The sequence below is a fragment of the Salvelinus namaycush genome, chromosome 7 (assembly GCF_016432855.1).
Source record: "Salvelinus namaycush isolate Seneca chromosome 7, SaNama_1.0, whole genome shotgun sequence".
NCBI classification, from domain to species: Eukaryota; Metazoa; Chordata; class Actinopteri; order Salmoniformes; family Salmonidae; genus Salvelinus; species Salvelinus namaycush.
In genome coordinates this window covers 26,115,413-26,138,807 of record NC_052313.1, presented here as the reverse complement: position 1 = coordinate 26,138,807, position 23,395 = coordinate 26,115,413, and the positions used below count along the sequence as shown (strand labels likewise).

At 42.3% G+C, this 23,395-nt stretch overlaps 1 protein-coding gene across 2 annotated transcripts; it reads right to left on the bottom strand.

Annotated features, from left to right (window-relative positions):
* Positions 1 to 5,684: 5,684 nt before the first annotated feature.
* On the bottom strand, positions 5,685 to 23,263 carry mettl4 (methyltransferase like 4). 2 transcript variants are annotated; one of them, XM_038997857.1, is made up of 9 exons: positions 22,801 to 23,263; positions 14,883 to 14,948; positions 14,634 to 14,789; positions 14,429 to 14,549; positions 13,954 to 14,023; positions 13,654 to 13,828; positions 13,338 to 13,444; positions 12,227 to 12,318; positions 5,685 to 6,449 (listed from the first exon to the last, which is right to left on the bottom strand). In XM_038997857.1, exons 1-9 carry the CDS (start codon positions 23,074 to 23,076, stop codon positions 6,229 to 6,231), a joined length of 1,284 nt encoding a protein of 427 aa, XP_038853785.1. In that variant the 5' UTR covers positions 23,077 to 23,263; the 3' UTR covers positions 5,685 to 6,228. The 2 variants fall into 2 exon arrangements, with proteins under 2 accessions (XP_038853785.1, XP_038853784.1); XM_038997856.1 differs by having other exon boundaries at positions 5,686 to 6,449; positions 14,429 to 14,789.
* Positions 23,264 to 23,395: the final 132 nt, after the last annotated feature.

The window sequence follows — 23,395 nt, the reverse complement described above, 5'->3', positions numbered from 1 at the left end:
GGCTGAGCGTGATGACATAATGCACATACAAACAACTTCCCATGTACCAAATGAAAAAGGAAGTTAAAAATGGGTTTCCATCGCATTTTCACCTCTACTGATGGTTTTGTCACAAAATCTGTTGCGTTATATAGCAAATGTGCCCACTTTTGTCTTGGCACGTGTGCTCTAGCCAACAACTCACAGATACAGTGTGGGTAGGCTACCTACAAGAGATTATTATGTTTAAGAGCAATATTTTTTTTGTTGTCAAACGGCAGCCAAGCATCAATCATCATGTCACCAGAATAAAACCCTCAATATTTATTGGAAAGGAGCATCAAGCTCATTATTGTGCATTGTCACCACAATGTATTTCATCTGTACCTAATAAACTGCAATGTTTCCCGAGTCGTAGTGGGAGGACCACACAACATATTGCGTATAAACCCAAGTTTACTTCGATATGATGGTTTTTATATCAATATTTGCGCATAAAGGCATTTCCACCGCCATTTCTCATATACACACACAAAAAGATCCCGCCATGTCGAACGAACAAATTGTCTGTTGACATTTATATAATTCTACAGGCATTTCCTGTTTCCATCAACCCGGTCGTGACTTTTTTCATGCATCAGGTAATCCGCATGAAATGGTTGGATGGAAACCTGGTTTGTGTTGAAAAATTATCTCACGGGGAAATTAGTTGGCAAGCCTCCTCTTTAAATTAGCTTTAAAAATCTATTATTGATGTAACCTCCCAATAAGTGTCTGCAGTATTACAAATATGTCTGTAATGCTAATGAGAGAAACGACAAGTATTGTGAGAGAGCTGGCTGTTACTTTGACACTTAAAAGGTTTAAAAAAGAATGAGAATAAAAACTGTTCAAAGTTACTTAAAGGGATAATCCACTATTTCCTACAATTAACAGTGTTAAATAGCACTAATATGTGAAAACAATATTTTTTGTGAACAAATGTTTCATTTTGTCATTCAAGGTTGGTAGCAACGTGAAAATAGCTGTGGAAATCTGTTGCAGCTCAAGTCAACTACAAAACCCACAATGCAATGCTCTCTATCGGGCTGGCTAGCAAATGTAGCTGCACAATAATACCAAAGTCAATATCAGCATATGAAGTAGCTCGCGTCATAGCTTTAAACTCGCCTAAACAAACTGCACTATCAATTTAGGAGTCTCTCACCGAGTTCTCACAACTTGCAGTTTGTCACTGCCCAGATGTAGTGCAGAGAACGTTGCTATGGCAACAACGGCCCTTTCCCACGTTTCCCCACAGACACACAGGGCGTATTGAAAGATGGTACTTGAAGGAGAAACCGAGTCTAGTAATTTGGTACACTATTTAGATTGGGCACATCTAAGCGAAATATATACAGTACTTTTTCATGAGGATATAAACTGACGGATGTGTTCTAGACAAGTATGCCCATACCATCTATTGGCTGATTTGGCCATCTGGAGTGCAGGTAATTGTTTTAAAAAGCGTTATGAAATGTGATAACATCACACTATCGCTTTTTTTTTTCTTAAAAAAAATATATATATATTTAATTTTTTATTCATAATACAAAAATCAACTTACATTGCTACATCAAACATGTCTAACAAAACAAAACACAGGTATTAACAAGAAAATACTCAAACATACAAAAAATATCAATAAAATAATACAAAAATTAATCAATTTTAGTGCAATTGTATTCACTCTGAAAAAATCTTATGATTCAGGAAGATGTTATTTCTGTTGTTATTCACTAGGGTTAATGTTTTAATAAGATAGTTGAATTCAATCAGAAAAATGTGTAATATTGGTATAGAATTTTGGAATTTTTGTTTGTGTATGAAGTATTTGGCAACAAGAATTAAAAAATTAACAATCATTTCAGTGGTCTTGTTATCATTGCAATAGTAACATATTATATATTTCATGTCAAAAACATAGGCAGTGTTCATAATGGTAAATAAGTATTTTGCAAGGTTTTCCCAAAATTCTGACACAAATTTACATTCAAAGAACAAGTGAGACAGATTCTCTCACCTTCTTTTTCACAGAAAACGCAGATATCATCAATAGCCACAAATTTGGATATCATAGAATTACATGGATATATCTTACGTAAAATTCTGAAGTGCACTTCCTTAACTTTGTTTGGTATACAGAATTTGTAAGGCCTTAACCATGCATTTTTCTAGACAATGTCAGGAATAAACATGTTCCAGAAAAGCTTTCCTCTCGGTGTAAGTTGGTTTTGTGAATGAAGAATTTGTCTTATATATTTATTACAACAAGATCTCTCAAGTAAGCCCACGCCTTCCAATCTGAGTTCTGGATAAACTTTGTGATCATTACCAAAGCTAAGATGAGTTTTCATTAGTGTAGTTAGACCACTGGGAACGGCTTTGATCACAGAAATAAACTCTCTGAAAGGTATTGGAAACTCTTTCAATGTTATAAATTGTTCATATGTGAGAATATTACCCAAAGTCAATATTCCTCTCATGCCAGCTGGGGTAGAACAATGACTTATTCCTTATAGTTATGTCTGAATTATTCCACAAAAGAGTTTTATGTGGGAAGAAATTGTGTAGGAAACATATTTTCCAGGCCATTAAAGCTTGTTGGTGAAACCTAGCCAATTTAGCAGGTAATCTTTCAGGACTATAATTACATTTCAGTAAAAATTGAAGACCTCACAATTTATTAAACACATTATTTGGAATGAAATACCATATTGAATCAGTATTGATCAAACATTTTTTCAACCAGTTTATCTTGAAAGTGTTATTTATGTCAACAAAATCCGACACTTCTAGACCGCCTTCAGCTCTTTTGTTAGAAAGGACAGATTTTCTTAGTTTGTGAGACTTATTTTTCCAGATGAAGTCAAGAAAGGTCTTATTGATCTCTAGCTGGATTTAAACATAAAGCTAATGAGGGGTACACAAAATGAGACAGTCCCTCTGACTTGGACAGAAGTACTCTCCCAAGTATAGAAAGATCTCTTTGTAGCCAATTATTAAATATATTTTTAGTTCTCTTAATTTTAGGAGAGAAATTCAAATGTTGTCGAAGTGGTTTTTTGATAGATGTAGTCCTAAATATTTAACACAGTTCTTTACAGGAATATTTTCAATTTCTTTATCATCAGAGTCAAATAAACATAAGATTTCACATTTAGAAACATTCAGCATTAATCCTGATGCAATAGAAAATGCAGTTATAGCATTACGGGCATGGGCGACCTGGTCTTTGTCTCTTAAGAAAAGAGTAGTATCATCAGCCAGTTGGGAGATTTTGATTTCTTTGTTAAAAATGGTTAAGCCATACAAATTTGCATTATTCAGAATATCTAGAGATAGAAGTTCCACAACCAAAATGAATAAGAATGGCGAAATTGGGCATCCCTGTCGTACACTTCTGTTGATACTGAATCTTTTGGATATATTAAGGTTTAGTAGCACTGAAATATTTATATCTTTGTAAAACATGCAAATTACTTTAATAAAATGTTCACCAAATCCAAAAAGTTTAAGAGACCTAAAGAGAAATTAATGTTCAATTGTGTCAAAGGCTTTACAGAAGTCCAAAAATAGGACAACCGCATCTGAGTCAATTGCATCTGAATAATCTATAAGGTCCAAGACTAAACGAATGTTAGAGCTTATGTGACGGCCCTTCATAAATCCTGTTTGAGTCTCATTTATAATGGTATCTATTCCTTTCTTTAATCTTTTGGCATAAACCAGCGCAATCAATTTGTGATCAACATTTATTAAAGTAATTGGTCTCCAATTGTCAATGAGAGAAGGGTCTTTATCGGGCTTCGGAATCAATGTAATAAGGCCCTGTTTCATAGTGGAGACCATTTCCCCATTTTTAATGCAATCTTGAAACATATTGAAAATTGGGTCTTCTAGTAACTCCCAAAACTGTCTATAGAATTCAACTGAGGCCATCAGGGCCAGGTGATTTCCCTTTTTTCATTGAATTCAGAGCCTCTCTAATTTCTTCAATTGACACAGGTGAATCGCAAACTGAGTGGAAATCATCCTCAATTACAGGGACATAATTCTGAATGAACATCACACTATCTCCAGTGACGAGAACCATGTACCTATGACGCGTTCTTACACAATTTCCTGATTTCACAAACGGACCAGTTAGAAGTTCAATCATGGGGTAAATTTTTATTTTACCCACTAATAAAACATAGGCTTTCCCCAAATTGACAGGAATTTCATGGTTTTCATGTCTGGGGGTCAATTATCCCTTCAAATTGATTTAAAACTGTAGTAACTGTAAAACATACAAACTGGCAGGTAAAAAACAGCTGTGGCTCACCCTAGTTAAAAGACATTCAACATGACAAGACCTAATTACTGAACTGGAACACCTGTGTCAATTAGCCACTTCCATCGCTGGACCAATAGAAGACAAGAAACACTTAACAATGAACACGACTGACTGCAATTGGTTGGAAATGAGGGAAAGCTCTAGTAACTAGAATGTGTGGTAAATGACTGAATAAATTAAGGACATAAACAGAACTTGCTGTATAAATACTTTTTGAAAATGAATGTCTTTAGTGAAGGCCACTCTTTCACAAGTATATTTTCCAAACATTACAACACCAATGCTTTGAGACATTCAACACTAATTGGCTGCCTTTGAAACTGATGCAAACACAGTTGTGAAAGACAATTTTTTTTTTGTCAAAGGCAGAAATGTTTAAATCATGTTTTCGTAACTATGATTCCAGCTACATTACAGCCCGAGCCTTGAATCTACTAAGAAGTTTGTTTTCCAAATGTGGTATTTATTTTGCCACATCTCCATGGGGGTTTCAAGGATGCAGGATTATTTTGGAGTTGACAACTCCCAATAACAAGAATAAAATCAGTAAGTGCTCACCTGGGGAGCAGACTAATGAGAAAGCGCTACACTCCTTTAATTCAATCTGTGATAAGTGTCCAATATCTCTGAGTCTACCTCTTTACCCAGACAGGAATACATTACATCTAACCTCTCATTCTGCTGTTTCTCATTCATGTTTTCCTCCTGTCGTGAGAGGAGGGAAAGAAAGAGATGGAGAATGAGAAAGGGAGAATGAAACAAAGAGAATGTGTAATGCGGAAATTATCCTGTTCTGGATTCATTAGTTAGTGATTGCTATGCTGTGTGCTGCAGTGGCTGTAACTCATCCTCATCTGGCTCTGTGACAGTCCCCCAGAGAAACTAAAGGCCCATTAGAGTAGCCCCACCCCACCCTGCCCATACCTTACCCAGCCACACAGGGGAGGGGAGGAAGTGAGCCAGGGATGGGTGGTGTGAGAGGTGGCAAAAAAAAAGTAGTGTGTTTTGGCACCTTCCAAACTAGTAGGTAGGGATGGTGTGAGAATGACGTAATCTAACGGTTTATGGCTCAGGTACTGTTATTTTTGTTTGGTTCCTACATACAAAGGGCAGACTCAGAGGCAGGCGTGGCTCGCAGTCGAGCTGGTGGTCTCTCTCTGTAACCTGGACGACAGCCGCATGTGCATTCCAAATGGCACCCTATTCCCTATATAGAGCAGTGCTTTTGACCAGAGCTCTATAAAGGGAATAGGGTGCCATTTGGGACACATGAAATAGCCATTGCACTCAGAAAAACACATCAAAAAGGGTGCAAGGTAGATCATATCTCTACAATGGGACAGGGCAAATGTCCTCACAAAATCAGAGCATCTTATGGCTGGGTCGAGTGATACAAAACTCAAAACAATAAAGTTTGGTTTCTTTATTCAACTCTTGGATTTAAATGGATACACATTACCCAACACATTTCAGCACATTATAAAACATGTATGTACACTTTGACAATTATTAAACCAGACATTGTGCCAGCATAGCTCCATCATCAATGCACAACACACCGCTCTGAGGTAACACACAGTTGTGTGTCTGAACCAAACATAGAGCTATAGGTTATTAGCTTCAGCTCAAAACATCAATCTTGATCTGAGCTCCGGAGCGATGCACTTTCATCTCCCCTCCATCGCATCATGGGCTCTGTGATTCACCACCCCCAACATACTACGACCCAGAAACACAAATCAAGAGTCCCAAATGAAAGAAAATAACAGATCAAAGGAGATGGAGAGAGATTTCAGGGGCTCCTTGACTATGAAAACGAATTGGGATTTTGATGTGGAAAGCTTCAACGGTATGCTATTAAACTGTGATGATTAGTCCGGTGTTGGAGGAGGTAGAGAGAAATGAGGAGAGGACTCTCCATGTAAGGATCCTGTAGCCGTATCTGTGGGCTCGTCTGTGGGCTCCACGGTGTAATAACTGACATGCTGAAACTTGATCACCTCGTTGCCCCAGCTGGTCCATCCTGGCTGCAGGCTTCTGGCAAACAGCTCCAGGCACCGGGCGTCGGCACCCACGTACGGCCTTAACACCTCTGTGGAGGGAAACAAAGAAATAGAAGAGGGCGCCTAGGGCTGGTCTATTGGTAGTGCTGCCGCCTCCGGACAGCAGGTACCCCTTGAGGCACAGGTTATATCCCCAGTTCAGTCACTCAGTTTCTGAACTCTATTCCTCTCCTCTATCTCCCCATCTCACATTCTAATATCTGTCAATAAAGAAGAGGGAGAGGATGGGGAGTTCAAGACATTTTAGATGTCCTCAGAGGAGATTAGAAATAATAGATTATTCTGATAGAAATTACAAATCTGAGCAGGATCTGCCTATGGGGGTATTTAGTGGGTGCAGAAGGGGGAGTGGGGGCTTTATGTCTGGCTTGCCAATGAATGCTGGATTCGTGCATGGGGGTGTTCTGGCTGTCCTTGAGTTGGGGAACAATGGCTTTCCAGGAACAGCATTCCTGACCGATAGGGTTCACTTCATCTCCGCTGTCTGCTCGCTCACATGCGTGCTCACGCCCCGCTCGCACACTCCACTCACTCTGCACTAGGCAGGTTAATGAGCGCCAAAACCCCAGAGTCTAAGACCCCCCCGTCCACCCCCCCCTCCTCAATCCCCCTCCTAAACCTGCCCAGCCTACACCTCTTACAAAACATGTCAGAAAGAAAAGAGTTAGGGGGTGGGGGGAGAAAGGCCAAACATGAAAAGCTCACAGACTAACACAGAAGAAACACTCTGATCGGTGACTCAGCTCACAAAGTTTGGAGAGGGAATAAAAAGGTCTAATTATCTAAAAACTCAAGGCAAGAGAGGGGGTGTGAGACTTGCGGCTTGCCTCGCGGCTCAACTTAGTCTTTGTGATGTTTCTCCCAGTGCTGCTGCCTTGAGTTTAGACCCTGCACATTCGGTGTAAATCCCAAACGGCAACCTATTCCGTATTTAGTGAACTACTTTTCCACCGGGACTCATCAAATGTAGTGCACTAAATAAGCATTAGGGTGCCGTTTGGGTTGTCAAACTGATCCTGGGACAGCCAAGTTCAGGGTATTGATGACAGCGCTTGTTCTACTGCCCCACCTGATCTCAATCCATTTATTTTGAAAGTGAGGTATTTCAGGGAATTAATACTTTGTGAGTGGAGGTTATAAAACCACAAACACTCACAAATAATAAGCTGCAGTGTGTGCGGTCCTGTGTGGCTCAGATGGTAAGTGCGTGGCCCTAGCAACGCCAAGGTCAAGGGTTGAAGTCTCACAGGGAACACAAATATTGATTCTCTCACTGTACTGTAAGTCGGTTTGGATAAAAGTGTTTGGTAAAAACAGTTGGAATGTGTACTCAATTGTCATACTTGAGTAAAATAGTACTTGAGTAAAAGTTAAAAAAAAATCTCTGGTATTAAATGTATTTAAGTACAGTGGTGGTAAAAGTACTCAATTGTCATAATTGAGTAAAAGTAAATGCTATAAATCAAATTACTTATATTACGCAAACCAGACAGCACAATTATAATAATTTTTGTATCTGCATACAGACGGGCACAGACATAATTTACAAACACAGTATTTGTGTTTAGGGAGTCCGCCAGATCAGAGGCAGTAGGAATGACAACTCGTTATATTGATAGGTGTGTGAATTGGACCATATTGCTGTCCTGCCTGAGCATTCGAAATGTAACGAGTACTTTTGGGTGTCAGGGAAAATGTATGGGAGTAAAAAGTACAGATCTTCTTCAGGAATATAGTAGAGTAAAAGTTTTTTTTAAATATAAATGTAAAATACAGACACCTCCTGCAAAACTACTTAAGTAGTACTTTAAAGTATTGTAACATTTGTACTTTACACCACTAGCTAAAAGTGGTAAAAATACTGTACATACAGTGGGGAGAACAAGTATTTGATACACTGCCAATTTTGCAGGTTTTCCTACTTACAAAACATGTAGAGGTCTATAATTTTTAATCATAGGTACACTTCAACTGTGAGAGACGGAATCTAAAACAAGAATCCAGAAAATCACATTGTATGATTTTTAAGTAATTAATTTGCATTTTATTGCATGACATAAGTATTTGATACATCAGAAAGGCAGAACTTAATATTTGGTACAGAAACCTTTGTTTGCAATTACAGAGATCATACGTTTCCTGTAGTTCTTGACCAGGTTTGCACACACTGCAGCAGGGATTTTGGCCCACTCCTCCATACAGACCTTCTCCAGATCCTTCAGGTTTCGGGGCTGTCGCTGGGCAATACGGACTTTCAGCTCCCTCCAAAGATTTTCTATTGGGTTCAGGTCTGGAGACTGGCTAGGCCACTCCAGGACCTTGAGATGCTTCTTACGGAGCCACTCCTTCGTTGTCATGCTGGAAGACCCAGCCACGACCCATCTTCAATGCTCTTACTGAGGGAAGGAGGTTGTTGGCCAAGATCTCGCGATACATGGCCCCATCCATCCTCCCCTCAATACGGTGCAGTCGTCCTGGCCCCTTTGCAGAAAAGCATCCCCAAAGAATGATGTTTCCACCTCCATGCTTCACGGTTGGGATGGTGTTCTTGGGGTTGTACTCATCCTTCTTCTTCCTCCAAACACGGCGAGTGGAGTTTAGACCAAAAAGCTCTATTTTTGTCTCATCAGACCACATGACCTTCTTCCATTCCTCCTCTGGATCATCCAGATGGTCATTGGCAAACTTCAGACGGGCCTGGACATGCACTGGCTTGAGCAGGGGGACCTTGCGTGCGCTGCAGGATTTTAATCCATGACGGCGTAGTGTGTTACTAATGGTTTTCTTTGAGACTGTGGTCCCAGCGCTCTTCAGGTCATTGACCAGGTCCTGCCGTGTAGTTCTGGGCTCATCCCTCACCTTCCTCATGATCATTGATGCCCCACGAGGTGAGATCTTGCATGGAGCCCCAGACCGAGGGTGATTGACCGTCATCTTGAACTTCTTCCATTTTCGAATAATTGTGCCAACAGTTGTTGCCTTCTCACCAAGCTGTTTGCCTATTGTCCTGTAGCCCATCCCAGCCTTGTGCAGGTCTACAATTTTATCCCTGATGTCCTTACACATCTCTCTGGTCTTGGCCATTGTGGAGAGGTTGGAGTCTGTTTGATTGAGTGTGTGGACAGGTGTCTTTTATACAGGTAACGAGTTCAAACTGGTGCAGTTAATACAGGTAATGAGTGGAGAACAGGAGGGCTTCTTAAAGAAAAACTAACAGGTCTGTGAGAGCCAGAATTCTTACTGGTTGGTAGGTGATCAAATACTTATGTCATGCAATAAAATGCAAATGAATTACTTAAAAATCATACAATGTGATTTTCTGGATTCCGTCTCTCACAGTTGAAGTGTACCTATGATAAAAATTACAGACCTCTGCATGCTTTGTAAGTAGGAAAACCTGCAAAATCGGCAGTGTATCAAATACTTGTTCTCCCCACTGTATATCACCTTACTCAGCACCTCCAGCTGTGAGTGAGTAAAGTTATTTTCCCTGCCTTTCTCACCTCCCCAGGACAGCAGGTAGCCTAGTGGTTAAAGTGTTGGGCCAGTAACCGAAATGTCGCTAGATCGAAACCCCGAGCCGACAAGATTAAGAATCGGTCAAAGTGCCGTTGAGCAAGGCACGTACCCCTAATTGCTCCAGGGTCGAGTTGGGATACACACACACTTCTACATGTGAAATAGGACAAATATAAATCACTCACCAATATCTCAGGTTCTCTGAGTTTAAACAGTAGCACACATCTTTTCACAAGTCAATTAGAATCTCACACACGCTGGCTGGGTGCCAGTGAATTGGGCGGGCATGAGGAGGGCACTGCCAATTAGCCGCTTATTACAATACAATGCTGGGAGGAGAATATTCAACTTTAGCTAATGACCAAAGTTTTTAGGAGCCACAATTAAAAGCAAACAGATTATTCACACTCCGAGGAGCATAAACACTTTTTTTCTGCCGTTTCGGCCATCTGGCGAGGATGTGTTTGGATCTCTGAGGAGGAGAGTGAGCGTTGGTGTCCCTCTGTGTCCCTACTGCAGCCACACACACACACACACACACACACACACACACACACGTCTGATGTCACTAACAGGATCACTGGGGGAAGAGGGGGGATAGAGAGCTATCGGATCACAGAGTCGCTCTCCGCTCCGCCCTCTGTTTAGGATATCCATGCTGTGATGTCATACTGAGGTCAGGGGTAAGGAGTTGGCCACTGCCTCCAGACCTGGCACATCCAAAACACTTGGGACTGCATACCCCACTTGTGCTCCAATCCCCTAACATGGATATTGCCCTGTGGTAACAGTGACTGAGGAAGAGGACTTCATCGTGTTTTAGAGGGGGGGCGGTTTAGAGACTTAGCACTGTTGATATTCACCATTTCAAGCTGTTGCATAAGAATCCACCAGAGGGGGTGTGAGAAAAGGACAGCAGCCCAAATCCTTTTCCCGCCCCTGGGTACTCCAGAGTGAATATTCAGCATTAATGCCCACGTCCGGATGTTCCTTTTTGCCAACGGGTCGATAGAACCTTTCAGGATCAGAAAAGGTCCGCTCTATGCCTCTTTATCACGGGTTATGTTAATGTGCCGTGGCACCTCTCTGCGGGACCAGCTCCTCTGACATTTCATCCCAGCAGCACTGCGTTCTACCACGCCCACCACAGCCTCCCTGCTACCCAGAGGGGTTGGAGGGGGATTCGCTGGAAGGCCAGAGACAGGGATGAGAAGGGGATGACGTCACCAAAAAGTGATATATCAAAACACACAATTCGGAATGACAGCGGCTCAAATGATGATGGGTTACTTGGCGAGTGTGAAATAGCGTGCTCTTTGAGTTTGACTCTGGACTTATTAATCATGGCTGGGGGGGAAAAAAACGATATTTCGGCCGCCATAGTATGGAGTTTGTCTACACATGTCGGAGTTTTCCCTGAGTATCACACTGTTTTGCTGCAACTCTTGCCCAAGGCAAAGATACGGTGTGTTCTATTACTTATTACTTGTAGCAATGAAAAGACAACGCTGTGAAACAAAGCGTAATAAGAGACTCATAATATATTCTCAACCCAATAGTCAAAGCACAATGCAGTCATAACGAATTTAAATCTCACAATATCCTGCCACTTTCCCAGTCATCTTGTATATTCAGCTGACAGGGCACTGACAAACCTCTTCCTCTTGCTCCCCAAGTAAATAAAACACGCATAAATCGCTTTCCCTGAAGAAGCAGAGAGTTGATGTCGAGCCCCACTCGACATAATCATTGTCTTCAAGGTCTCATCATTGCTTTCTAAACAACATTGTTCAGATCAGAGCAATGGTTTGACTTGTTAACAATCAAAGGCCAATCAGACCGTACAGATAACCACACTACAGAGGTGTTTTAAGTTCTCAATCACGCATTTGTAAACTGTGTGTGTGACATAACGCAGCACATCGTGACAAACCGGGGTCACAATTAGCCATTGGGACAGGTTAGAGCACGAACCCTGCAGCTGATGTCCTTCCGTTTAATAGCAAGGCATTGTCCTGTGTTTTTATTGAGTGAGGGACAGAAAGTGAGTCAGTGAGAACAGAGCACTGACAGAGCCAGGTCAAAACACAGCAATCGCGGACACTTACGTCACAGTATTGCCCTCTAGTGGTGAAACTATTCAGTTCAATCATTTCTCCAATTATGAATTTCATTACTGGAACTGTATTCATTCATTCCTACGTACTTGGCTACCACATTACGTTCTTATGACGCTGACATACTTATGACGCTGTTGGTGGAACCAGGACGTGCTGGGAATACTGACCTGAGAGTGAAGGTTTATGGGAGTGTAGGGCCGATGGGACACTGACGATCACACGCTGCTCCTCCATAGGGAGCTCTGTCTTCCTCAGAGAGCTGTAAAGGAGATGGAGAAAGCGCGGCATGTTTTGGAGGAGATCGAACGTTCCAGTAATGAAAGAAAATACACAGGAGACTTAAAAAAGGTCCAATACAGCCATTTTTATCTCAATGTTAAATCATTTCTGGGTAACAATTAAGTACCTTACAGTGATTGTTTTACTCAAACAAAAATAGCTTCTTAGCAAAAGAGCAATATCTCAAGCAAGAATTATGCTAAGACTGTCTGGGAATGGTTTTAGTAGAGGGGAAAGCTGAAAACTGTTATTGGCAGAGAGGTTTGTAACTCTTTCTCATTGGTCTATTAACTAATTTACCACCTGGTGATGTCACCTGACAGAACTAAACTCAGTTCCACCAAAACAGGCAGAAATTTCAGTGGGTCTTTTCAAATAACTCTTACGCTAAAAGGGTATTAACATAATTTTCACAATTTCACCGTATTATTCCAACCTTGGTGTGGAAATACTGCATATATAAAATCACGTTTTTGACTGCACCGGGCCTTTAAGCAATTCATGTAAAAAATGTAGCCTCCCGAGTGGCACAGTGGTCTAAGGCACTGAATCGCAGTGCTAGCTGTGCCACTAGAGATTCTGGGTTCGAGTCCAGGATTTGTCGCAGCCGACCAGGAGACCCATGGGGCGGCGCACAATTGGCCCAGCGTCGTCCGGTTTAGGTGAGGGTTTGGCCGGCAGTGATGTTTTTGTCCCATCGCGCACTAGCGACTCCTGTGGCAGGCAGTGCACGCTGACACGGTCGCCAGGTGTACAGTGTTTCCTCCGACACATTGGTGCGGCTGGCTTCCGGGGTTAAGCGGGCATTGCATCAAGAAGCAGTGCGGCTTGGTTGGGTTGTGTTTCGCAGGACGCATGGCTCTCGACCTTCACCTCTCCCGAGTCCTTACGGGAGTTGCAGCGATGGACAAGACTGTAACTACCAATTGGATAACATGAAATTGGGGAGAAAAAGGGGTAAAAAAAATACAATGGAATAACATTTTTATTTTGTCACACCTGTGTGAGTGGTGTCCGCACCCACGATATCGACCAAGTACCAACACCTCGTAAGGCTTCTTATGCGGAGAGTCCAGTGGAAACACATATTCCCCTGACCTGGTGACCTGAGGGCGAAAACGTAGACAATACATCAGAGAAAAATGCTTACGTTCATAAAGATCATATAGCTAATTTCAGAAGCAAACTCAACATTAGAGGTCCTAGATGAAACATGACCACTTTTACTATCACCATTTAGTAGTGTCATTTAAACTAAACAAATATATAACAATTATAATGACTTTGATCAATTCTAGGTTCCTTTGTGTTCTACCTTGACCCAGAACCACTCTGCCAGCACCTCCACGCCCCAGTGTGGGTACAGCTCGTCCCTGACGAAGCGCAGGTGGCTGGGCCTGTTGGTTACCCAGGTGACCACCACACAGCCTGTGGAGGCCAGCAGTGGGACAGGGAGCCGTTTGAGCTGGGAGGAGGGCAGAAAGCTATACCTAGAGGTCAGCAGGAGAAATTCACAATATGGTCAAAACAGAATAAGAGGTTCGCAGAGTCATACATTGCAGTGGATGTCGCTTGGAATAAAATCACACTGGAAAATAATGCAACTTAAGCTAACCTGCCACTCCTTTTGACAGACTTGTTTTCCCAAGGAGGATCCAGGACAATGAGGTCGAAAAACTTTCCATCTGCAAAATAATCAGTTTTCTAAGACAGGGTTTCCCCAAACTAGGTCCTGGGGCCCCTTCTGGGTGCACATTTTGTTTTTTTGCCCTAGCACTACACACGATGATCAACTCAACATCAAGCTTTGATTATCTGAATCAGCTGTGTAATGCTCGATGAAAAAACAAAACCTTCACCGGGGGGGGGGGCAGGACCGAGTTTGGGAAACCCTGTTCTAAGACATTAGGCATACACAGGCAGAGAGGATCCTTATTTAGTTCACTAAAGCATTGCCTTCTCTCCACTCGATTCCTCAAAACATTTTTTGAGAGTTTAAGAGATTTATAAAGATAATGTATTTCTGCACTGACAAAACATAAAATCAGCAAATGCAAGCTCTTTATCATGATCGGGTTTTGTACACTCACAGCCAACCAGGGGCTGCATTCTGGCAAAATCAGAGAGCAGGAAGGCACATCGTGGTGGGATAATGTATTTCTCTCCCATCAGCGTCACCTCCATGGCAAAGTCCATACGATTCTCTGTGATCTGCGTGAACAGGTCAAGGTGTGTTGTACTACAGCCATCCTCAGACTCAATGAACTGAACTGGGTCCTCTCCATGTTCACTCACTAGAGGGAGCTCTTTAGCCATGTCACACAAGGCTGCCAGGTTGCATTCCTGGGAAGGCAGGGGATCCTCCCGAGCATTGTTGACCTCACTCAGGTACTCACAGGAGAGCCCAGCATCCACTAAGGATTTGGTCCCCTCCAAAATGGCAGACCTGATCTGGTCATAACACAATGATAAGCAGTGGTCAACAATAAAAAGTCTGAGTAATGGTAATGGGTAAACTAAGTAATGGTAAACATATAAGATTACCTTGTGGTGGAAGGCCAGTGAATCAATTTCTCCTTGGTTCAGATCATTGCGTTTTCGTTTTCTTTTCTGTGGGATTTGAATAAATCAAAAGATCTGTGGTTAAAACAAAGGCGTTTCCCAGTGATATTACCTGGCAAGTTAGCCCCACTCTCCAGGCATGTCTAGCCAAGTCTAGGTCCAAAAGACTTCTTAACAGCTTCTACCCCCAAAGCCATAAGACTCCTGAACAGCTAATCAATTGGCTACCCGGACTATTTGCATTTGCATGGAGGAGGAGGTGTGATGGTGCTTTGCTGGTGACACTGATTTATTTAGAATTCAAGGCACACTTAACCAGCATGGCTACCACAGCATTCTGCAGCGATACACCATCCCTTCTGGTTTGTGCGTAGTGGGAATATAATTTGATTTTCAACAGGACAATGACCCAACACAACTCCTGGCTGTTAAGGGCTATTTGACCAAGAAGGAGAGTGATGGAGTGCTGCGTCAGCTGACCTGGCCTCAACAATCACCCAACCTCAATCCAATTGAGTTGGACTGCAGAGTGAAGGTAAAGCAGCCTTTTTCAGCATGTAGGAACTGCTTCAAGACTGTTGGAAAAGCATTCCAGGTGAAGCTGGTTGAGAGAATGCCAAGAGTGTGCAAAGCTGTCATCAAGGCAAAGGGTGGCTACTTTGAAGAATCTAAAATATATTTTGATTTGTTTAACAGTTTTTTGGTTACTACATGATTCCATGTGTTTTCATAGTTTTTATGTCTTCACTATTATTCTACAACGTAGAAATTAGTAAAAATAAAGAAACACCCTTGAATGAGTAGGTGTGTCCAAACTTTATTTAAAAATTTATAAAAATTGTACCCCCTTTTTCTCAACAATTTCATGGTATCCAATTGTTAGTAGTTACTGTCTTGTCTCATCGCTACAACACCCGTACGAGCTCGGGAGAGACGAAGGTCGAGAGCCATGCGTCCTCCGAAACACAACCCAACCAAGCCACACTGCTTCTTAACACAGCGCGCATCCAACCCGGAAGCCAGCCGCACCAATGTGTCGGAGGAAACACTGTACACATAGCGACTTGGTCGGCGTGCACTGCGCCCGGCCCGCCACAGGAGTCGCTAGTGCGCGATGAGACAAGGATATCCCTACTGGCCAAACCCTCCCTAACCCGGACGACGCTAGGCCAATTGTGCGTCGCCCCATGGACCTCCCGGTCGCGGCTGGCTGCGACAGAGCCTGGGCTCGAACCCAGAGTCTCTGGTGGCACAGCTATCACTGCGATGCAGTGCCTTAGACCACTGCGCCACCCGGGAGGCCGTGTGTCCAAACTTTTGACTGGTACCGTACATATGACCTCAATTACCTTCGTTAACCTGTACCCCAGCACATTGACTCTGTACCGGTACCCCCTCTATATAGCCTCATTACTGTTATTTTATTGTTGCTCTCAACAAATTTTTTTTCTTCTTTCTACTGCTCTTTTTTTGGTAATTTTTTTTAAACTTCAGTTTTTTTAGTAAATACTTTCTTGACACAATTTTTCTTAAAGCTGCATTGTTGGTTAAGGTCTTGTAAGCATTTCACTGTAAGGTCTACACCTGTGCAGCTGTATTCATCGACCTGGCCAAGGCTTTAGACTCTGTCAATCACCACATTCTTATCAGCAGACTCAGCCTCGCAATGACTGCCTCGCCTGGTTCACCAACTACTTCTCAGACAGAGTTCAGTGTGTCAAATCGGAGGGCCTATTGTCCAGACCTCTGGCAGTCTCTATGGGGTGCCACTCTGGTGCCACTTTCCTTCCAGACTCACATTAAGCATCTCCAATCCAAAAGTAACTCTAGAATCAGCTTCCTATTTCGCAACAAAGCATCCTTCACTCATGCTACCAAACATACCCTCGTAAAACTGACTATCCTGTCGATCCTTGACTTCGGCGATGTCATTTACAAAATAGCCTCCAACACTCTACTCAGCAAACTGGATGCAGTCTATCACAGTGCAATCCGTTTTGTTACCAAAGCCCCATATACTACCAACCACTGCGACCTGTATGCTCTCGTTGGCTGGCCCTCGCTTCATATTCGTCGCCAAACCCACTGGCTCCAGGTCATCTATAAGTCTTTGCTAGGTAAAGCCCCACCTTATCTCAGCTCACTGGTCACCATTGCAGCACCCACCCGTAGCACGCGCTCCAGCAGGTATATTTCACTGGTCCCCCCCAAAGCCAATTCCTCCTTTGGCCACCTTTCCTTCCAGTTCTCTGCTGCCAATGACTGTAACAAATAGCAAAAATCACTGAAGTTGGAGACCCATATCTCCCTCACTAACTTTAAGCTCCAGCTGTCAGAGCAGCTCACATATCACTGCACCTGTACATAGCCCATCTGTAAATAGCCCATCCAACTACCTCATCCCCATACTGTTATTAATTGTTTTGCTAATTTGCACCACAGTATCTCTACTTGCACATTCATATTCTACACATCTATCACTCCAGAGTTTAATTTCTAAATTGTAATTATTTCGCCACTACGGCCTATATATTGCCTTACCTCCCTTATCTTACCTCATTTGCACACACTGTATATATACTTTTTTTCTCTATTGTGTTATTGACTGTATGTTTGTTTATTCCATGTGTGACTATGTTGTGGGGTTTTATAAGGTTTGGCATGCTTAACTAACTATAAGCTAGAAGGGCTTCTCATGTATTAAAGCTTGAATATTATGACTCTTGTGAACCTGACTTTTACATTGTTCTCAGGCTTACCAGTGCTCAAGGCCTAACCCTTTGGGAGTAGCCTAAAGTATGTGTTTTGTATGCAACAGTGTATCTGAGTGTAAGAGATGAGCAGAAGTGTGAAATAATGTGTGTGTGTGCTGGAAGTAACAGTTAGCCCCAGATAAGTGTGCTAGGAAGCTGGGGTTAGCCTTGAGCGAGAACAGTGGGCTTTGTATACAGGTGCAAATAGCTCAGACAATGTTGCAGAGCTGTCTGACCTCAGACTCTGGGGTGAGGGAGCGTAATCTACACAGCAACAGCGCCGGGACACCAAAGAGCGCAAAGAGGCTAGGACTAGCCTGAGCGCCGGCGATAGGCTGGGTGAGTCTAAACCACACCCAGTCTCTACTCTGACAGGCCGGCTCGGAAGCCGGAACTATCTCTGTCATGAGTATATTATAATATCTTTGTCAGGAACAAGTCAGTTCCTTGTTCCACCCTGTGGGGTGGTGCAGTGAACCCGTATATACGGAAATTGCATTTGCCATTTATTAACTTTTGAATTAAACAATTATTTTAACCAAGTTCAGGTGTGCTATTGTTCCTATCTCAGTTGAACCTTCGCATCCTTAACACTATGTGTTGTTGTTTGTTTCACACTGCTTTGCTTTATCTTGACCAGGTCGCAGTTATAAAGGCAGGCTAAAAATATAATAAATGTGACAAATAACATTTGATTTGAGACATACATACATACATGGTTGGGGAGTAACGGATTACATGTAAGAGATTAATAAAAACGGTAACTGTAATCAGATATCACTTATTATTGATATCTACATAGTGCATTGATGTGACTCACACTGCTGCTCTCTCATGTAGCTATTTGCACCTTACGGATTGTGGAAAGCTGTTTGAACGCAATAATGTTTGAATTCAATAAGTTTAAGCTGCCTATCAATCATTGATTTTGAAACCAGTGGGCAGCCAGTGAAAAATGCACACACACACACACACACACTTGAAGAATATAACATATAAATGCCTCATGAGCTTAGTTCAACTGTCACACTCCATGAGAACCCAAAAATATAAACTTGTTTTTCTCCAATGTTTGTAAACATTGTAAATGTAACCAAACACCGTATAGCCTCATAACATCATGTTAAAACAATACTTTTGATATCATGGATGGTCAGTCCTTGCATCCATAGCGCTGTCTATTAATCTGAGAGTGGTTACATTTCTCCAGGCCCATCCCTCAGCTTTTTACCACAACAAAGGCGGGGTCATCTTTTGGTTATTGTTTCATCTGTGGATTTACGCTTTAAACAGCTGCACATTATCAAGATATCAAAGTTTCACCAACAAAAAGTTAACAGGCCTATATACCAAACGTAGCATTTCGCATTCATTTTTTAAATGTAGATAGCACTTTTCAGTAGTGCTCAAAGCATGCCATTCCATGAGCACAGCATTTCTTTTTCAACTCGAATCAATGAGCCCAATCAGCCCAATCATGACAGCAAAATCATAAACAACAGTGTAGAGCTGGCTAATACATCCTTAGTTTTGGGGTTATGCTCAGGTAAAACAATTTGGTTAAGCTATACTTTTTATTTTACTTTTATTTAACCAGGTAGGCTAGTTGAGAACAAGTTCTCATTTGCAACTGCGACCTGGCCAAGATAAAGCAAAGCAGTGTGACACAGACAACAACACAGAGTTACACATGGAGTAAACAATAAACAAGCCAAACACAATAAACAAGTCAATGACACAGTGGAAAAAAGAAAGTCTATATACAGTGTGTGCAAAAGGCATGAGGAGGTAGGCAATAAATAGGCCATAGGAGCAAATAATTACAATTTAGCAGATTAACACTGGAGTGATAAATGAACAGATGATGATGTGCAAGTAGAGATACTGGTGTGCAAAAGAGCAGAAAAGTAAATAAAATAAAAACAGTATGGGGATGAGGTAGGTAGATTGGGTGGGCTATTTACAGATGGACTATGTACAGCTGCAGCAATCAGTTAGCTGCTCAGATAGTTGATGTTTAAAGTTGGTGAGGGAAATAAAAGTCTCCAACTTCAGCGATTTTTGCAATTCGTTCCAGTCACTGGCAGCAGAGAACTGGAAGGAAAGGCGGCCAAATGAGGTGTTGGCTTTGGGGATGATCAGTGAGATATACAGTGGGGCAAAAAAGTATTTAGTCAGCCACCAATTGTGCAAGTTCTCCCACTTAAAAAGATGAGAGAGGCCTGTAATTTTCATCATAGGTACACTTCAACTATAACAGACAAAATGAGAAAAAAAATCCAGAAAATCACATTGTAGGATTTTTTATGAATTTATTTGCAAATTATGGTGGAAAATAAGTATTTGGTCACCTATAAACAAGCAAGATTTCTGGCTCTCACAGACCTGTAACTTCTTCTTTAAGAGGCTCCTCTGTCCTCCACTCGTTACCTGTATTAATGGCACCTGTTTGAACTTGTTATCAGTATAAAAGACACCTGTCCACAACCTCAAACAGTCGCACTCCAAACTCCACTATGGCCAAGACCAAAGAGCTGTCAAAGGACACCAGAAACAAAATTGTAGACCTGCACCAGGCTGGGAAGACAATCTGCAATAGGTAAGCAGCTTGGTTTGAAGAAATCAACTGTGGGAGCAATTATTAGGAAATGGAAGACATACAAGACCACTGATAATCTCCCTCGATCTGGGTCTCCACGCAAGATCTCACCCCGTGGGGTCAAAATGATCACAAGAACGGTGAGGAAAAATCCCAGAACCACACGGGGGGACCTAGTGAATGACCTGCAGAGAGCTGGGACCAAAGTAACAAAGCCTACCATCAGTAACACACTACGCCGCCAGGGACTCAAATCCTGCAGTGCCAGACGTGTCCCCCTGCTTAAGCCAGTACATGTCCAGGCCCGTCTGAAGTTTGCTAGAGAGCATTTGGATGATCCAGAAGAAGATTGGGAGAATATCATATGGTCAGATGAAACCAAAATAGAACTTTTTGGTAAAAACTCAACTCGTCGTGTTTGGAGGACAAAGAATGCTGAGTTGCATCCAAAGAACACCATACCTACTGTGAAGCATGGGGGTGGAAACATCATGCTTTGGGGCTGTTTTTCTGCAAAGGGACCAGGACGACTGATCCGTGTAAAGGAAAGAATGAATGGGGCCATGTATCGTGAGATTTTGAGTGAAAACCTCCTTCCATCAGCAAGGGCATTGAAGATGAAACGTGGTTGGGTCTTTCAGCATGACAATGATCCCAAACACACCGCCCGGGCAACGAAGGAGTGGCTTCGTAAGAAGCATTTCAAGGTCCTGGAGTGGCCTAGCCAGTCTCCAGATCTCAACCCCATAGAAAATCTTTGGAGGGAGTTGAAAGTCCGTGTTGCCCAGCAACAGCCCCAAAACATCACTGCTCTAGAGGAGATCTGCATGGAAGAATGGGCCAAAATACCAGCAACAGTGTGTGAAAACCTTGTGAAGACTTACAGAAAACGTTTGCCCTCTGTCATTGCCAACAAAGGGTATATAACAAAGTATTGAGATAAACTTTTGTTATTGACCAAATACTTATTTTCCACCATAATTTGCAAATAAATTCATAAAAAATCCTACAATGTGATTTTCTGGATTTTTTTCCCTCATTTTGTCTGTCATAGTTGAAGTGTACCTATGATGAAAATTACAGGCCTCTCTCATCTTTTTAAGTGGGAGAACTTACACAATTGGTGGCTGACTAAATACTTTTTTGCCCCACTGTACCTGCTGGAACGTGTGCTACGGGTGGGTGTTATCGTGACCAGTGAACTGAGATAAGGCGGAGCTTTACCTAGCATAGACTTACAGATGACCTGGAGCCAGTGGGTCTGGCGACGAATATGTAGTGAGGGCCAGCCGACTAGAGCATACAGGTCGCAGTGGTGGGTGGTATAAGGTGATTTGGTAACAAAACGGATGGCACTGTGATAGACTGCATCCAGTTTGCTGAGTAGAGTATTGAAAGCTATTTTGTAGATGACATCGCCGAAGTCGAGAATCGGATCGATAGTCAGTTTTACTAGGGTAAGTTTGGCGGTGTGAGTGAAGGAGGCTTTGTTGCGAAATAGAAAGCCGATTCTAGATTTGATTTTGGATTGGAGATGTTTAATATGAGTCTGGAAGGGGAGTTTACAGTCTAGCCAGACACCTAGATATTTATAGTTGTCCACATATTCTAGGTCGGAACCGTCCAGGGTGGTGATGCTAGTCGGGCGGGCGGGTGCGGGCAGCGAACGGCTGAAAAGCATGCATTTGGTTTTACTAACGTTTAAGAGCAGTTGGAGGGCACGGAAGGAGTGTTGTATGGCATTGAAGCTCATTTGGAGGTTAGTTAGCACAGTGTCCAAGGAAGGGCCATAAGTATACAGAATGGTGTCGTCTGCATAGATGTGGATCAGGGAATCGCCCGTAGCAAGAGCGACATCATTGATGTATACCGAGAAAAGAGTTGGCCCGAGAATTGAACCCTGTGGTACCCCCATAGAGACTGCCAGAGGTCCGGACAACATGCCCTCCGATTTGACACACTGAACTCTGTCTGCAAAGTAGTTGGTGAACCAGGCGAGGCAGTCATTAGAAAAACCAAGGCTATTGAGTCTGCCGATAAGAATACGGTGATTGACAGAGTCGAAAGCCTTGGCCAGGTCGATGAAGACGGCTGCACAGTACTTCAATTTTTCCCAGTCCTATTCTTTAAGATGAAGGGGTATAACATTTATTGGAATGACTGGAATTCTGATAGACTGCTTTTTAATGTAAAGATATTAGTCTATGTAGTAGCAAGCAATTGGTTAGAAGAAGCCTACATAACCAACCCATAAAGTAAAACATAACATCCATATATGGCCAGCTATGTAAACTTTAATATTGATTTATCCTGCAATAGATGTGGTTCAATTGGGAACATATATATTTGTCTTGTTCTAATGCCTCTTAAGGGGGAAGTAATCAAAAAGTAACTGAATGTAATCAGATTACGTTACTGAGTTTGGGTAATCCAAAAGTTACGTTTCTGATTACAATTTGGGACAGGTAACTAGTAACGGTTTATATTTATTACGTAACCTACCGGACCTGGCGTACATATAAAGAAACAGACCCCCCGCCCAATTTACCTTTGATGGTTTACAATCCACTGTAGTTTTATTCTCACTCCTCTGTAGCGCTGCGTCCGAGACGGCACTGTCGTTTGTGGTCACAGTACAACTTGATTTAACACTAACGTGAGACTTTAAAATCTGAAAACACTCATGTTTAAAATAACATTTAAAATACGACTTTCCACTGGCTGCTTTCCTCTCCGAAGTAACGTTACATAGTTGGACACCCTTGTCGACAAGTGAACAAGCATCCAACAGCCACCCGTTGGCATTTCTAAACACAATCGACATAGCCAGTCTGGTTGGCAAACTACTTCTCTTTGATATCTTCACATGCCGTGAGTGTCCATAAGCGTACCTTGTGGAGGTGACTACCTTGCTAATGTTACTTACACATTTATTTTCTTTGCTGGGTTTTCTACTTTCTCTACTTGGACATTATTGCCGTGCGCCGCCATGATGCTTGTTTATCGTCACGTGCATTCACCAAACCTGGGGTATATTCATTACGTAGATTCTGTTGTAAACCTTTCTTTAACGGAACGAAAACGAGAGGGACACCACAGGGGCGTACACCCCGGGTGCCGATTTCGTTTACTTCCGTTTGGTT